We start from the raw sequence: 18,763 nt of genomic DNA, 5'->3' as shown, positions 1-18,763 counted from the left end.
CGCGGTCCATCCTGATATTCCGTGATACGCCTCTTCAAGTAGAAGGGGGTATTCATGCGTGGGAATGGCAGGAGGCCCTAGTCCATTGAGTACTTCGGACAGATAGGGTTAACCTCGAGTGGCAGCTGGGGATTGATCAGTTATTACACCACTCGGGTGCAAGGACGCTTGTAACTACATGGTTCATACAGTCCGGACGATCTGTCTTATATTACATTTTTCTATGATTATTATTTGATGAATCACATGCTGTATGTGTGTGTTGAAATGTAACTGTATGTGTTGATTGTATAAATTAAATATTATAAGCTTACCCTTGCATTTCCATTGTGTTGTCTACTGTTCATGTATATCCGTCTTGTCCAAATGCAATGATCATCCGTTGTGGATGTGAGCAGATGGTGGTGCATCCCTTGAGCAAGTGCTGGAAGAAGAAAATTTGGATGAAGCCAATCTGGTAGAGGTTGAAGTGAAGGCCGAGCCTTAGAGGCGCTCGTTAGAATAGGAATTGTAAATGTTAGTGCTTAAAGAACGTTCGGCCAAGTATTTTGTAAGGCCGTTCGTCTTAATCATGTATTCCCCTATTTTGCGTACGTTGTTTTGTGCATATAAGAACGTCCGTTTTGGGTTTCCTTTGTATGCGTTTATAAGCGTTCCCTGTACTGATGCCGTTTAGGCTTTTGTGAATCTGATTTAATACAAAGACTGTTTGTGATTACTGTTAATTGTAATTAATTCTGATTTATGGTGATTACTGTATTTTGGGATGTTACAATACCAAATATTCTCTTCGAATATTTTGATTATAAATTTTCCAAATTATTATATTTTGGGTAAAACTATTTATTTACTAAATGTAAATTTTTAATTGTTAATTGTTTTATTATATTAAATTTGTGAAACTTCTTAAATAGTTAATGAGATGTTACATAAATCAAGAAAATAATTATGTTATTTAATTAATAAAAAAAATTAAATAGTAAATATTTAATTACAAAATATAAAATTTTAAATTAATTTATTCAGTTAAAAACATTCAAAATTATGATAATAAAAGTGTTTTTTTTGAGATAGATACATAAAGAGTGAGAGAAGGAAAAATAGGTAGTTGTAAAAATGGAGGAAGCAAAAGGACTAGTGAAACACATAGTGCTCGCAAAGTTCCAGGACGATGTCACTCCCGAGAAGATTGAAGAACTCATCAATGCCTTTGCCAACCTGGTCAATCTTATCCCACCCATGAAATCCTTCCATTGGTATGCTACCTTATCCATTGCTTGCACATGCTTCTAGTATTCACAAATCTTACTGCTAAGATGATTGGAATAGTCCATCGGTGAAATTGTAGGGTTTCAGAAGATCTCTGCCTTTTCTGCACTGTAGGGTCCTTTGATTTTTGTTATTGTAATTATTTTCTGACTGGTTTATTTTCGTAATTTTTGGACAATTTTACCCACATATGTAAAAAAAAAAAAAAAAGAAGGGGGTTCTGCTTCTTAAAGATACATTGTTTAAGGCTTAAGTTTGCACTCGAAATGTTTGACAAATTTACAAAGTTTAATGGCACAATTAAGGCTTATATGAATAGAATTTTGGATTTTGTTGAAAGAATTATATGTGGTCTCAATAGATGGAACTTGCATAGATTGAGCAATGTCATTGAGCTTTTACTGTATAATTTTCTAAACATTGGCATCTAAATAAACTCATTCTAGTGACTTAGTTGAGATATTTCAGAGCAACATATATGTATAGCTGATAGGCGAATTATGTATTGTAGGGGCAAAGATGTGAGTGTTGAAAACCTGCATCAAGGCTTCACTCATGTGTTTGAATCAACCTTTGAGAGTACAGAAGCCATTGCAGAGTATTTAGCTCATCCTGCTCATGTTGAGTTTGGAAATTTGTTACTTTCCAATCTGGACAAAATACTTGTCATTGACTATAAACCTACCAGTTAACCTTTGATTGGGAGAGTAATAATGCCTCAATTTCACAGTTAGTAACTCATAAAAATAAGTTTGGTTGTTTCTTCTTAATTATTGTAATCTCTACTTTGATTATTGTATGTACTACAATGGTTTCCTTTATGAACACATATATCTGAATTTGATATTTGAATGTAGCTTACACATATGTATTTGTGTGTCATATTTGTGGAATGTTTTAGTATATTTAGAAAGAAATATCTACTCTATAAAATACTGATACTTTTATTATGGTAATGGTTGATAAGTTTTTTTTTTCTTTTTCTAAACGTCTAAATGATTTCATTTTTATTTTAAAAAGTATATTCAAATAAAGGAAATACTTAATTTGGTACGTAAGGATGCTTTTGAGTTGTATATTAGATCCCAATTTAGGTTTAATAAATAAATATTTTCAAGTGGTTGAGAAAAGCTTAACCATTTTGATATTTTTAGCAAGTAGATGGAATTTGAAACCTAATAACACATACAATCAGGTGTAGTCCTAATACATAATTATTATCAACTATTGATTAAGAAATTCTCTTATTTTTTAAGAAAATTTATTATATATGTAGTCTAAGTTGACTTAAAAAAATACATTAATAGACATTAGTATTTATTGCTAAAGATTTGAAAAACATAAAACATTAAAAGTGAAATAATGTAAAAAAATAATATTATATTTGACATATTATTATTTTAAGTTTTAAAAATTGAATATTATTCTTAAATGGTATAATTATAAAAGCAGTTATGTTGAAGCTAAAACTTGTGTCATCCTTACCCAAAAGGCGTGCTCAATGGCCATAATAGCAGACAAAATTTCCTCTTAGGGCAAATTACACTTACCATATATAATGTAATCTATTACTATTTAAATGTTATTGGTTAGAATGTCATTATATCAGAAAAATATAAGATGAATATATATGTCATATATCTATGTATAATTAATTAATTATCCTGACACCAATTCACACCCATCAACACTGGTATAAAAATTATGGCCACATGCATATTGACATTGGTGTCAGAATAATGGCCACCAAATGAGATATTTTTAGGTGGCACCATTGTTATAACATGATTAAATATATTTTTTCCTATTAAATACTAACAATGAAGATTTGTAGATTTAATACATTAGGAGAAAATAACAACCAACATGATCATATTTTTGAAATTATATATAAATTTTAATTTATTTATAAATAAAAAAAATATTAAATAGTTTTTCTTCTTTAAACTATTTTAAAAGTTATATTTTATGTTCTAATCAAATATTTATTTAATTTCTGTATTTTTAAAATATATTAAATATATTTTTAATAACAATGATCACATTATAATTTAATATAAATATTTTTTATCATATTATAAATAATATTTCGTATTTCCAAAAAATATTTTACTTATAAAATATTAAAATGAAATAAAAATATATCTAATTTAAAAATGAAATATAATTTGTGAAAAAGATTTATTTAACTCAAATAAAAAAATGTCATACAATTTAAAGAAACGGATCTCTTTCATTGTCGGCCTGGCATTTTGAGACAGTCCTGGGCCCGACTCGGTTTGGACGAAACTGGATTTGTACGTGACTATAGTAGAATGCATTTTATTATTTTATTATTATTATCATTATTTTCAGTTATGGGCCTTTGGTTTTTTCTATGCAGTAATTATGAATAGCATTCCACCAGACCAATAATTGAGGAAGAAAAACTAAACAAGTTTTATTTTCTTACCTACTTTCTTTTTGCACGTGGGTTTATATTATTTTGTGATATCTGATTTCTGTATAATTATAATATATTTTTAGTATTAATTTTCTAAATAAGCACCATGGTAAAAAATTAATATAAAAAATCTAAATATTAATTAAATTTCATATTAAATAAATATAAGAATGTTAAATTTTATATGAATATATTTACAAAATTATTACTTAAAGTTTTAAATTGAAAATGATATGAATATTATAAATTAAAAAAGATGTAACAATGGAAAATACTTACACTTACAAAATATTATTAAAATTATAAATGTGAGAGTAAATCTCGTCATTTCTCCACGTTTAATCACTTCGAAATTGTTTGGTAAGGATTTATTGGAATGCATATTTTCTTTGTCCTCTTGTATATAAGTAAGAATGTGACAGGAGTATCCTCCAAAAAAAAGCATGTGGAATTTGATATTAAAACTTTTACCAACTTACAAAAAATTAAAGATAATTATTTGTAAATTGAAAAAAATGGTTTATATAAATGATAGGTCTATCGGAAAAAAAATCATCAAGGAGATACAGTAATAAATCAAATCTGTGCTCAATTCATAACCTAAAACTTTAAAGTTTTAAAGAGATACAATAATGAATAAAATCCGACCTCAATTCATCAAGATTGACACCTTTTTTAGGTTAAAAATGATAATAATAATCTATTATTTAAATTTAGGTCTTATTGCCAATGTTGTTTCTTTTTGGTGATTTTCCTCTGAAAAGACCCATCGATAACTGAATTTAAAATAATTTATATAAAAGATCTATATTAAAATTACATATATCTTTTACTTCAAATAATTCTTATAAATAACTCTCTTAATAAAAATCTCTAACTCATCTATTTAAAAATATAGACATGCCTTTTGCATCCAAATGTTAATATGATTTACTTTTATATAACATAAAGAGAAAAAATACTGTAAAAAAATATTTTGATTTTTCTTTTTTCTTTTTAGAGCAATTTATGTGATTTTAAGTTTGAAATTTTAGGATTTTTGGTTTCTGAGAAATCGAGCTGTGGTTGTAGTGTAATGAGCAGTAAGGCTGGAGATTAAGAGTTTAGGTCATTTCAATTTCAATAATTATTGATAGTAGTGATGAAAGAAGAACAATGAAGTTATTTTATGATAGTGTATTGGAGTGCGACATTTTGTCTCCATATGAAATTATTTGCTATTTAAATTGATTTAAAAAATAAAACTTAAACGCATAATAACAAAAGTTCCAATAACTCATTTTTACGAAATAAAGTTCCAATTACTAATAATGAAATTAAAATTTAATTTATTCAATAATGTTGGAATATGGAGCATGTGATGGGTATTTCGGGACCCAACGTTATTGTGTGGCATTAAGAGAGAAGCTCAATGATCGAGGCTACATAAATATAAAAAACTGATAAAAGATACAACAATACGTATACCTATACAGCTGGCATCATTTAATGTACGTATTTATTGTGGTAAATGTGGGTATATATATAGAGGGTGAGAGGGACAATGAGGTTGTGTGAATGAATAGAACTGAGAAGAAATGGCAGAAGCAAAGAAAGAAGTGAGACTGGTGATATTGGCAAAGTTCAAGGAAGATGCTACTGCTGAGAAGATTGAAGAGGCCATCACAGAATATGCAAAACTGGTGGATGTCATCCCAGCCATGAACTCATTCCATTGGTAAACATACATATATAATATTATTCTCATATTATCTAATTTTTTTTAACTAGTTTTAGAACATAGAACATCATCGTAATAATTTAATGAATTATGTTTCAGGGGCAACGATGAAAGTGAGAAAGTTAACCTACACCTGCACGAAGGGTACACTCATATATTTGAATCAAGCTTTGACAGCATAGAAGGTGTTCAAGAGTATGAAGATCATCCCGACCATGCTGTCTTTGAAAAGCTGCTTCTTTCCTGCACTGAGAAGCTGCTTGCCTTTACCTATCAACCTACCACTGTTAACCTTCACAAGTAATTAATGGCTTATGCTGCTTTCCTTTAAATTCATCCCAATAAGTAATATTGTTACTGTATTTTCTATGCACTGCAATATTCATCATTCTGTCTCAGCTTTCTTTCATCATTTCTCCAATGCTAAATCAACCTACTTCTTTTATTTTTCTGTTCACTTTTTCATTTATATTTATGCACTACCCATTCAAAGTGTTTTATCAGTTAAATATAGAAAAATATACTGTATCATACTGTTACGTTCATTTGACATTTATATAAAAGTAAAATAGTTATAAAAATATAAAATTTTATATTTTTTTTAAAAAAAGAAAAAAATAAATAAAAATAGTGTAAAAATGAATGTGAAAAGGTGTGTTAAATAATATTTTTCTTAATATATCCAACTTGGTAATAGTGACTTTATAAAAGAAGGAATATTTCGAATAAGAAAACTTAATAATTAATTAAATAAGATCCAACAAAAATAAAATATATTATGGAATTAAAATTTAAATCTTTTTTTTTCTGACTTTGTACTATGTTGAACATGTTTTTATTCATTATATATATATATATATATATATATATATATATATAATTTTCTTTAATTTGTGTTTCTGTAATTTGTGTGACTCTTCCAAGAATAATATCTAATTATTATAAGGCTCTATTTGTTTTCAACAATGAAACACAGGATGTACTTTACATGAGGGGAGAAAAACAGAAAAAGTATTGAAAATCAAACAGTACAAATTCTAACAAAATCTGGAAAGATAAAAAGTTTATTGAAAACCATTTATTGGCACACACTCTTTCCACACAGGATGAAATGCAATTGATAGTAACCTTTTTAATATATATATATAGATATAGAGAGAGAGAGAGAGATTGTATCAAAATGATATTTTAGTATAAGGCCACTATTATCAATGAAAATCTTTTGTAAAGTAATTATGAAAAAAATAAAACATATTGTTAAGTCTTCTTTCAATGCAAAGAAAATGTTTTTACAAAACATAATATCGTAGATATTTCCAAATATTACCAGTAATTATAAAGTTGAATGCAAAAATAAGCTTTAACTTATATGATGTAGTTTTGAATTTTGGATCATTTTGGACAACCAACATTTATAATGAAAAAGATTGATCATTTCATTTGAGAATGTCATGGACCATTGAAATATATTTATTTTTCAAATATGCAGGTATTATTCTTCCTAAAAAGCAATCGGAGATGTAAAGTTAATACGACAACAAATTGTACATGCAAAAGATTTACCGCATTAAAATTTCTTATTTCAATGTTTTTAATCAAGTAATGAATCTCTAAAGTAACAAAAGTTTTGAAACAATAGTAAAATTAAAATAACATTAGTGGTTATTTTGTTAAAAAAGAAAGATTAAACCAACATTTGAGAATCTTTGGAGAATATTATCAGATTAGTTGCACGTATATATCGAATAGAAAAATTATCAGGAATTTTTATAATAATAATAATAATAATAATTTTATGATTTTTTATTCAAATTAATAATATAAACATCTATTTTATAGTAATAAGTTTTTTATCCACAATACTTAAACTTAAAACCTTATTAATAGAGATTGAGTTTTAAGATGAGGAAATACCCTTTTAGAGGATTACATAGTTTTTACTAAATGTCATATACCGCACCAAACATTTTAATGAAATGACAAATAAAATAAAGAAAAAATAGATAAATTGAAATAATTATATATGCCTTGTAGTTGATAATGCCTATTCTTAAGAAGATAAAAAATAAAATTAAGAGTGAGATAAAAAAGGAAGAAAAATTGTTTAAGAATTTACTATTATAATAAATCACTGAATATAGCTTTAAATGTTTTAACTTTAAGCATAGCAAGAACTAGTGTAGTAATTATCTTTAATGTTGCATGAAACTAATTCATCTCCATGGCTTAAGGATTCCTTTTTCAAACAGTAAATTTCATTTTTCAATTATTGTGAATGGCAATAAAAACTAAAATGATAGTCAACAATAAGAAGGATAAAATTGTATATTTTCGGACTTATATTACTAATATTTTAATCTTAAGATTTTTTTTTCCAGTAATTATCTTTGACTTCAATTTTCAATAAAAAAAAATACTATATTGAAAAATTACTCCTTTATAATAATTTGAAGTTTATAATAATTTGCACATAAGCAAACATAAACATCAATTTGTTTCGCAAGTTTTATTTTTTTCTTTTGGGTGTGCTAAATTCATCATTTGATTTTCCTTGCAATCAACATACAAAGTTTTCACAATGAATTAAAATATCATATATATATATATATATATATATATATATATATATATATATATATATATATATATATATATATATATATATATATATATATATATATATATTTCTTTTTATTAAAAGTTGGTGTTCCAAGTAGCTTTCGTGTTTGCAATGTGCAATGTCATCAACAAACTATTCCTAGCCACAAACTCCTTTGCTCTAACCATTTGTGGTAGTAAGAATAGCTACACACTTATTTTTTCAATTAAACTTTTAACAGAGGAACTGAACAATGTCAAGTTCAAGTTCATAAACCAAAACTGTTCTTGCTATGCTGTCAAAGAAGGATGAGGTTAGTCATGTAGAAAAGGAATGTAGAAAAGGAAGGTATATATATCTTTTGTTAGAAAAATCACTCTAATAAAATGTATAACGTGGGGAAGACAGACAGAAAATGTTTCACTGACAACAACATTAACCTTTAGAGTTTCAAAGATAAGGAATCTTTCCAATGAGATTCAATTAAGAGAGATATGTCTTGAGGATTTCTCTCTTCAATTATACTTTATTCACTTCAATGAATTTGGGGGAGATTGATTGAATGGATTTGAAGATAAATTTTTTGTTGTTTATTTGAGTGGAGTGGATTTGAAAGTAAAATTTTTTAATTTGTCACGTCAATCAAATCCTATATTAATTCTCACAAACTTTATTTCCAAATCCATTTTCACTTACCTCCAAATTTACTCAAATAAACAACAAAAAAATTTACTTTCAAATCCTCTCAAATTCATTCAATCACTATCCCTAAATTCATTCAAGTGAACAAAACTTTAATGATTTTTCTGTAAAATGTTTTTTTTCTTCCAATTCTAAGTTTTTTTATTGTTTGAATTTTATAAGTTTTGTTTAATGGAGTTTTATTTTTCTTTTTGACCTCTGTAGATAGGTTGGGACAACCATTTGTCTCATTTAATTATTATTATTTTTTTTGAAAAAAAATGCTACAAAAAAAGTTCACTGTGTTATTTACAAAACTGATGAAGAGGATTGTCATTTACAAATAACATGTATTAATTCCCATCTTTAATAATAATTGGTTTGAATTACTACATCAACTATAACACTCTTATTAATAAAAGTGTTTCAATAAATAACACCGAGGGTCATAGGAACATGTACATAGTATTATTTATGCAGGATTTTGGATGTATGTTTCTCTTATAGTTGATCTAAGTTTTTGCCCTCTTATCTATAGAAGCTACACATATTTATCCTTTTTACTTGATTTGTATATTCTAAACGTGTAATATCTTCTATAATTAATATATTATTTATTGTTGATAAAAATTATTTCTGGATTGTGTAACATGTATAAAAGGACAGGGCAGAAAATATAATGCACAAAAATATACAAGCATGGGCAGAAGATGACAAAGAATCCATGCAACATCAAAACAGTTAGGAGGAGCACACATCAACACAAGAGAAATGAGTATTTGGAGGATTAGAGAGATATGTCTGGTATGAATTTTCTCTCTAACCTTATGGATTCTTTGTCTATTCTCTCTTATTTCTCTACTCATTCTGGGTTCTTCTATGCATCAGGTTGAATCCTTAATTCTTCCAGCTAAGGACAATCATCAAAGACCATACAAATTATTCTATTCCTATTGCATTATTTTTGTTGAGTTGTGTCGCAACCGGAATCGTGACGGAGAATGACTAGCGAGACTCTTTAAAACTAATTAATGATTTGAAAATAGGAGTTTGGAGTCGTCACCATAGTTTATTCTGAAAAACTACGAAAAAACCATATAATAAAGACATGGTCTGCGAAATCAGAGTTTTGAGTTCGGGAGTCGGTTACGCATAGGGAAGATGTTAGTACCCTACAGCGCTTGCCTGAAAATAATACCTTTAATTAAACGTGCAAAGTTGATGTGATTTGAAAATAACAATGCAAGACAAAACAAATAAGAAAAATATTTTTTATTTTTAGGAAGCCCGACAAGGATTGACCTTGCTCCTACGTATTGTCATGTGAGAAATCAGGGGTACGTAGTTCTTTAAAAATAAGTTTAGAAAGATGTTTGAGAAATTGATTGGGAAATTGTTTGAAAGATTATTTTGGATTTTTGGGAGGTGAACCTGACAAGGATTAACCTTGCTCCTACATATCTCCACTCTTGATAGAGAATCAAGGATCACGTAGTTCTGACTCAAGTTGCTAGGATGAGAATTTGATATTTTTGGATATTTTATATATTTTTTGTATTTTTTATATAATATTTAGATTTTGCGTAATGAGTACTAGGCTGATCGCACGAGTACTCATACGACTTTTTGGTTTATTTTATTATTTTGCGTATTGCGCACTAGGCTGATCGCACGAGTACTCATATGACTTTTTTAATTTGTTCTATTATGTTGCATAATAAGTACTAGGCTGATCGCACAAGTACTCACACAACTTTTTGGTTTATTTTATTGTTTTGCACATTGAGTATTAGGCGATGATTATACGAGTACTCATACAAATATTTATATTATTATATATTTTTTAAAGTTTATATATTTTTGTCATTTTTTTATTTGTTTTTATTTTAAGAAAGAGAGATGAGTTGAAAGATCTATGACATACAAATGTAAAAAAGCGTAAGATAAAATAAATGTGGTAGAAAATAAGATAAATTTATAAACTAAAAAAGTAATCAAAATGCATATATAAATGGAATGAGAAGAACATATGTACCTTGTTGAAGATTTGAATGATAGAGCAAAATCTTACTTGTAATAAGTTGTGAGAAGAAGTAGGTGGAAGGTGAAGAAGATGACCTTGTAGTACAAATGTGGTATGGAATTTAATATGTATAGAGGGATTAAGAAATAATAAAGTGTAAGAGAAAAAAGAAGTAGAGTTTTGGGATGGAATGAAGAGGTTTTGAAAGAGAAGGGATGGATGTTATGTAATTGCCTGTGTAAAAATGGAGTTAAGAATGGATGAGTATTTATAGAGTTATGGACGGAGAAAGTTGATGAATAAAAATAATATAATAAGTTGGTGGAAAATTTAGATGAAATAAAATATAATAAAAAAGTAAATAGTAAAATTTAATGTGGAAAATAAGTGAAAGAAATAATATAAAAAGTGGGTGGAGAAATTAGGTGAAATAAAATTAATAAAAAAAGTAAGTGGAAAAATTAGAAAAGTTAGGAAAAAAATTAAATAAAAATAAAAATATAAAAAATGTAATAGTAAATGAAAAATGTAGGTGATGTGGAAGGTGATGTGGAAGGTGATGTGGAGAGTGAGGTGTGATAAAAAAAAGTGGCGAGGAAGTAAAAAAATGTGGGATTATTTTGGGCCATTGGGTTAAGAGTTAAAAATTCAATTTGGGGGTGCAAACAGTAAAATAAATAGTATTATTTTTTTTATTCCTTTTTTATTTATTTATTTTTGTGATGAATTTTATTTACCTGGATAAAATTGGGTGTTGACAAGTTGTAATATAATAGATAATATATGGTTATACATACGAACTCTGCTTCATTAGTTCTTCAATAAAATTCATTTGTTTCATTGGTGCTTTCATTACTCTTCATGGCTGAAGCTACAAGGTTAAAGGATGTTCAAGCTGAATTAAAAACCCAAGGTAGTGAGATTTAAAGATTGTTGGAACGATTTGAGCTATCGTCAACAACATGACTACAATGCACAAAAAGAGGCGGAAAATCAACATCGATTTGATAAAAACCAAGCAACATTAGAATGCTTGTTGCTGGAGAAATCAATGCACCAACAACATGAAGAGTCGACGACAAAAAATTCTCCAAGACCATTGAATGCAGGAATAATTCTTCGGAGAATCACAATACACCAGATATGGCTAGGGTGGAAATAGCGGCTATGCATTTTGAGGGTGAAGTGGTACCTTGGTTTCAGATGTTACAATGACTAGCAATTATTAATACATGGGTGGATTTAACCTGTGCTCTTAAATCAAAATTTGGACCTTCGCCTTTCGATTCTCCAATGGCTGAATTGTTCAAACTACAACAAACAAGTTTGGTCTCTGAATATTATTTACAATTTATGTCCCTGGAAAATAGATCAGCAGGTCTAAGTGATGAGGTACTTTTGAATTGTTTTCTGAGTTGGTTAAATGTGGATATTGAAATAGATGTGATGGCCCTATCCCCAATTTCATTGTTGAGAGTAGTGGCTTTGGCGAAGCTATACGAAGATAAGTATTGTCCTGTAACCAAACCATCTTTCACTAAACCAATTGTTTCAACATATGCAACAAAACCTATGTCTCAGCCTCTGCAACAAACTTATCAGAATCAGAGAAGTAATATTAAAGCAAGCCTTCCACCTTTGTTACCCACTCCAAGCACTCCACAAATAAAAAATAGCAATGTGAAGAGAATTAGCGAGCTGAAAAGCAATTGAGAAGAGATAATGGTCTTTGTTATTTTTGTGATAAAAAATTCACTTTTAATCACAAATGTATCAACAGACAACATATGTTTCTGGAATTAGAAGAGGATGATGTAATTGGGCAGGATACTGCAACAAAACAAGAAAAAGTTGATATTCCAAATGTTTCTGAGGAAGAGCATCATCTATCTCTGAATGCTTTAAAAAGGGGAATGAGTGTGGGCACCATTCACTTTTTAGCTCACATTAATAAACTTTCGATGCAAGTCTTAATTGATGGTGGTAGTTCTGATAATTTTTTGTAGCCAAGGATTGCAAAATTCTTAAAACTTCTAGTAGAACCTGCTTCCTTGTTTAGAGTATGGTAGGGAATGAAATTACATGACAGTTGAAGGAAAAATTCAGCAGCTTAAGGTGCAGGCACAAGGACTTTCCTTTGTTTTACTTGTTTTCTTACTATCAATTTCAGGGGAAGATTTAATTCTTAGAGCTAGTTGGTTAAAAACCATTGGTACTCATATTGGAAATTATGATGCTTTGCTATTGAAATTACTTCATAAGGACATATTTACTACACTACAAGGAGATAAGGAATTGATGCCAACTCAAGCTCAATTAAATCACATCAGAAGAATGATGCAGACCAATGCTATATCAGAAATATACAATATGCAACAGGACATTCGGAAATTCATCAATGAATGTGTAGTTTGTTAACAAGCAAACGTGGCTCATGCCTTACCTAAAGGTCTATTGCAACCATTGTCTATTCCTCAATAGGTTTGGGAGGACATTGTCATGGATTTTATCACCCATCTTCCATCTGTCACTAGTTACGCAACAATAATGATATTGGTTGACATATTGTCCAAATTTGCCTATTTCATTCTGTTAAGATCAGATTTTTCCACTAAATCTATGGCAGAAGCCTTTATTGTACAGGTGGTAAGATACATGGAATTCCAAATTCCATTGTATCTAACAGGGATAAAGATTTTATTAGCTCCTTCGGGCAATAATTGTTTAAATCTCAAGGAACTACCTTAGTCATGGAATTCACGTATCATCCCCAATCTGATGGTCAAACAGAGAATCTAAATAAGACATTGGAAATGTATTTGAGGTGCTATGTGTATGAGAATCCTAAGTCTTGGATGAATATGCTGCCTTAGGCCCAATATTTGTATGATACTTCCTTTCATCACAACTTAGGTATGACTCCCTTTCAAGCGGTGTTTGGAAGACTTCCTCCGAAACTTAGAAGATATGACCAAAATCAAAAGGATCCCACTTCAGTGAGGGAAGATTTGACAGCCAGAGATAAAATCATATCACAATTAAAGGTCAATCTATTGAAGTCTCAAAACTATATGAAACAACAAGCAGATAAAAGGAGGCGAGACTTTCAACTACAAGTAGGAGATCTTGCTTTGGTCAAGCTGCAACCATATAGGTAACAATCTCTAACCTTACGTAAAAATCAAAATCTGAGATTAAAGTTTTTTGGGCCCTTTGAGGTGATTGAAAAGATAGGATTTGTTGCTTATAAACTACAATTGCGTAACACAGCTAAAATCCACCCAATGTGTCATTTCCTTGCTCAAGAAGTTCCAAGGTAGTTCACCACAACAATATCTTTACCTGCCGTTAACTACCTCAGAGTTTGGTCCCATAGTGCAACCTTGGAAAGTATTTAATTATAGAGTGATAACAAGGAATCAACAGAAGGTGTCACAGATATTAATGTAGTGGGACATTCTAGATCCTAAAGAACTTACTTGGGAAGATGTGGAGGAGGTGAAAAAGGCTTATCCTTTGGTTCAACCTTGAGGACAAGGTTGTTTTTTATGAACAGGGTAATGTAACATGCATAAAAGGGCAGGGGCAGAAAAAGGATGCGCAAATAATACAAGCATAGGGCAGGAGATGACAAATAATCCATGGAGCAGCAAAGCGGTTAGGAGGAGCACACATCAACACAAGAGAAGTGGGTATTCAGAGGATTACGTTTGAGGAGAGAGATATGCCTGGTATGAATCTTCTCTCTGACCTTCTGGACTCTTTGACTATTCTCTCTTATTTCTCTACTCATTCTAGGTTCTTCTATGCATCAGGTTGAATCCTTAATTCTTCCAGCTAAGGACAACCATCACAGACGATACAAATTATTCTATTCCTATTGCATTGTTTCTGTTGAGTTGTAATAAAATAGATAATATACTATTATACACACAAACTCTACTTCATCAGTTCTTCAATAAAATTCATTTGATTCAGATTGAAGAAAAAATCATGTTTAAAAAGAAATATCATATCATATCCACAAACTTTATTAAAAAATAGATAAAAAACTGCACAAACCAAATCATTAAATCTAAATACTCCATCTTATTACTTATATTTTGAAACACTTATGTTTCTTTCCAATTTTGATAGTGCATCGGTTGAAAATCTCAACTAGAAATGTAATTGCTGAGGGTCTACCCATTTATTTGAACATCACTTTTTTTTATATAAATAAAAATAGAAGTTACAAGAGATGAATAACATCATCAAAAATAGATGTAAAAATAAAACTCCTGCAAGTAGGAATAGATGAAAGAATTTGAAGTAGGAGAAAATCAGATAAAATTCAAGTATTTTGATGAGAGAGGATTTCATTTGAAAATTTATACATATAACGTGTGAAGAATATTTATTTATTTTATATATCATCCAAAAAAATGTTAAAAAAATTATAATTAGAAGTATTTCAACACTTTATCAAAATATACAATATTATTCTCGTAAAAAAAACATAATTAACACATACATGGTGGAGCCTGTATAGGATAGATACCCTTACAAACATACATAATTAGAATTTTCCCATGAATTTTCTTTTAGATGATTTATAAATAATTTTTTTAAAAATAAATAAGTGTTAATTCTAAAGACCAAGAAAACATGTAGAGAGTGGAAGCCAGGTGTAAGTAAGAGAATGACCGAACGGTTTTTGGCAGCAATATTTAAATTGAGATTTTGAAAAATCGTGTCACTTCCCTGCTGCAACCTTCTTCTCCACTAAGCTTCTGCACATTTTCTCCTCCTTCTCTCTACTTTCTTCCTTATATTTCTTCACCTTCTCTTTAAATTTTCTCCTTCCTTCTTCTTCCGATCAACAATCAGTTGGTGCCTGAGCACTCCTGGTGTCAAGGGCCTCACTTTGCACCGATTAAAATCCTCTCTTGAAGCTGGTAAGGTCCGAAACTTCTTCCTATGAATTCTCGGCATTTTTTGTGCATGCAAGCATTGATCGACTAACATGTGTTCTTGCATTTGTTCCTGATTCTTTTCTCTTTTGGTTTCTTCGATTGGTTTCGCTGCACTGACCAGAAATTGTAATTGTTGTAGAAGTTCTCGGGTTGAAACGTGTAAAAGTGATCTCTTTGATTCAAGGTAAGGGAAGCTAGTAATTTAATTACGTTTTATGTATTGAAATTGGTTGTTTGAATGTATGCATGTATGCTTGAATGATTGTGTTGTTGATTTGTGTGTATGACCGAGACCTGTGAACTGTTTGGTTTCTGCTGAAATAATGTTCGGTTTGTTCTTAGTTGGAGAAAGTGAATGAGTGAAATTGAGAAGTTGAGGCTAGAAATGAAATTAGGTAATGAATTGTGTCTGAGCATGTTTAGTTTGACTTGTTAGAGCCTTTAAGTTCTTCTGTAAGGTATGAAAAGTGAGAAATCTGACTTTGAGTCCTTGGGTTCTTATTTTGTGTAAATTGAGGTGAAATCTGTCATGAAACTCTCTAGATTTGTGTTTTTGAAGTTTAAGTATATCTGATTAGGTGTGAATTGATATATGATTCAAGTTTTGAGGATTAGAAGTTAGCCAAAGTGTTTAGAAATGGTTATGTTGGGTGTTGTTCATAATTCTGCAGAAGTTCTGCAAATTATGCAGAACGCTGAAATGGTTAGTGTTGACCGTTCGACCTTGTTCTGCTCTCGGTCATAACTAGGTTAGTCTCTTTAGAGACTTTCCAGTTCATGATCGTTCGGATTCTTAAAGAGTGCTCAGTCTATACTGACACTCGGTCTCTCGAAGAATGTTCGGTTGGTACTGATACTCTGCTTCTTGAAGAGTGTTTGGTTTGTACTGGCACTCGGACTTCTGAAGAGAACTCAGTCTTGTACGTAGTGTTCGATATAAATTGTAAGGGTTTAGTTTAAGGCGATAGTGTTCGGTCTTAGCCAGTAGCGTTCGGCGTAAGCCAATAGTGTTCAGTGTAAGTTAAAAAGGGTTCAGGGGTTTAACGTTCGGTTATGTTCATAGGTTAAAGCAGTACTTCCATTCGGTCTCCAACGTTCACAGGGTCGTTTGGTCTTATGAGTGAAAATATAATGTGTATGAAAATGCTTTAAAGTAATGTGGAAGAGAATTCCAAGGCGGAATGTCTCATGAATGGTTTGGAATGGTAAGGTATGAATGTAGTCATGCTAAGTGTCGTTTATCCTGATGTTCTATGATTACTCATTCTCAAGTAGAGAGGACTAACTCATGTGTGACAACGGCAGGAGGTCCTAGTCCATAGGGTGAGATGGGTGACAACATAATGGACTTACCTCGGGTGGCAGCTGTTGAAGGCATTCCAGCTACTACACCACCTGGGTGCAAAAACGTTTAGCTACACAATTCATACAATCCGGATGGTCAAGTTTACGTGGTCGGTCTTTGCTTGTTGTGTGCTCGGTTATTGCCTGAAACATGTACATGATGGTTGTATGGTTGATATGTTGTTTTCTTTACTGGTTTTTATCTTTGTTAAATAATGTGTTGTATGGATTAATTAAATTACTCTAGCTTACCCTACTTTTCTATCTTGTCCTTCCCTGTCCGTTCGGTCGTTCTCTTTACTGCAATGATCATCCTTTGGACGTGAGCAGAAGGCGATGAAGACTCCCTGGAGCAAGTGCTGAGTGAGGAGCCCCCATCTTCTAAATTTAGGGTCGTTCGGTTTGTACATAGTACTGTATGACTGTTCGGTTTGGGTATATATCATTTTGTACACCGTTCGGTTTAGTCTTTCGTTTTGTAAAGTTTAAATTCTATAGTATTTTTGTAAGGCCGTTCGGCCATAAACGTACCCCTTTTCTCTCAGAACTGAACTATAATATTGTTAATCGTGAGTAATCTATGATATGGTTTTACGCTATATTTTTGGGATGTTACATTAATTTAAAAAGGTATAATACCTATTTTGGTCCCAATTTTGGTTGGGAATGTTCGAAATGGTCCCAATTTTTTTTTTCTGTTCAATGTTGTCCTAAAAAACGTAATTTATGTTCAATTTAGTCCTTTTTACAAACGGCGTTTAAATCGTTAACGACCAGATGTCCAGATGTTCAATAAATGACACATCACCCTTGACACGTCATCATCATCTCCTACCTCCAGAAGCCCTAATTACTCCTACACAGAAACCCTAGCCACCACCTAACCCTAACCGCCGTCGCCACGGTCACGACCAACCACCATCTTCGCACCTCCATCATCTTCTCCATCACCTAAGCCGTAATTATTGAAAATGTATTTCTGATTAGGGTCTCAGCTCGCCAGACCACCATCTTCGCGCATCATCTTCCTCGCCACCACCGCTGCGCAGCAAAGCCCATTTCAGGACGTCGTTGCCGTACCAATCGCGCCACTCAACGCGAGAACCTGCAACCACCACATCTTCATCCGCGATGCTATCAAACCTGCAACAAATCACGAGTCTTCCTCCTCTAGCACCAACCTAAATCATGAGTTTCGTACAACATTCATAGCCAACAACGAAATCTCCATGGTCGCCGCTACTACTACCATTCTCCCTTCTTCAACGCGCCGCCGCGGCACACACCTCAATCATCCTCGCCAACCCCAAACCTGCAAACCACAAGAACCGAAAATTCGTCGCAGCACACACCTCCATCACCTCCACCGTTCGGTAGCCTCACCCCTTCAGCCGTTCGATTCCCTTCTTCTTCTCCCTCACTGCTCGGCCTCTTCTTGCCTTCCAACTCACAACGCCACAAAGGACTCCACGTAAGCCAATACATGACATTTAACTATGTAATTGCACATCTGGCCGTTAACGATTTAAACGACGTTTGCAAAAAGGACCAAATTGAACACAAATTACATTCTTTAGAACTATATTAAACAACAACAAAAAATTGGAACCATTTCGAACATTCCCAACCAAAATTGGGACCAAAACAAGTATTATACCATTTTAAAAATTAGGATGTTAGAATGTGTTATGATATGTGGACTAGTATGTGTCAAAATGAAATGAGTTAG

At 31.1% G+C, this 18,763-nt stretch overlaps 2 protein-coding genes across 2 annotated transcripts; both read left to right on the top strand.

The window, feature by feature from the left end:
* Positions 1–1,084: 1,084 nt before the first annotated feature.
* On the top strand, positions 1,085–2,151 carry LOC124840709 (stress-response A/B barrel domain-containing protein HS1-like). The gene is made up of 2 exons (XM_047316817.2): positions 1,085–1,256; positions 1,781–2,151. The coding sequence occupies exons 1-2, from the start codon at positions 1,117–1,119 to the stop codon at positions 1,959–1,961; spliced, it is 321 nt and encodes a 106-aa protein (XP_047172773.1). The 5' UTR covers positions 1,085–1,116; the 3' UTR covers positions 1,962–2,151.
* A 3,106-nt stretch (positions 2,152–5,257) lies between these two features.
* LOC124840589 (stress-response A/B barrel domain-containing protein HS1-like) lies at positions 5,258–5,841 on the top strand. Its single transcript, XM_047316666.2, has 2 exons — positions 5,258–5,429; positions 5,532–5,841. The coding sequence occupies exons 1-2, from the start codon at positions 5,290–5,292 to the stop codon at positions 5,734–5,736; spliced, it is 345 nt and encodes a 114-aa protein (XP_047172622.1). The 5' UTR covers positions 5,258–5,289; the 3' UTR covers positions 5,737–5,841.
* Positions 5,842–18,763: the final 12,922 nt, after the last annotated feature.

Source organism: Vigna umbellata, chromosome 2, assembly GCF_029865625.1.
Source record: "Vigna umbellata cultivar VRB3 chromosome 2, Vumbellata_1.0, whole genome shotgun sequence".
Classification (NCBI taxonomy): Eukaryota; Viridiplantae; Streptophyta; class Magnoliopsida; order Fabales; family Fabaceae; genus Vigna; species Vigna umbellata.
This window is presented reverse-complemented; position numbering and strand designations above follow the sequence as displayed.

What these genes read in the sequence shown, in the direction of transcription:
- LOC124840589 (XM_047316666.2), top strand. Translation starts at nt 5,290, where the DNA reads ATGGCAGAAGCAAAGAAAGAAGTGAGACTGGTGATATTGGCAAAGTTC. An exon ending in GCCATGAACTCATTCCATTG is followed by an intron (nt 5,430 to 5,531) that starts GTAAACATACAT and finishes ATTATGTTTCAG; the next exon opens with GGGCAACGATGAAAGTGAGA.
- LOC124840709 (XM_047316817.2), top strand. Translation starts at nt 1,117, where the DNA reads ATGGAGGAAGCAAAAGGACTAGTGAAACACATAGTGCTCGCAAAGTTC. An exon ending in CCCATGAAATCCTTCCATTG is followed by an intron (nt 1,257 to 1,780) that starts GTATGCTACCTT and finishes TATGTATTGTAG; the next exon opens with GGGCAAAGATGTGAGTGTTG.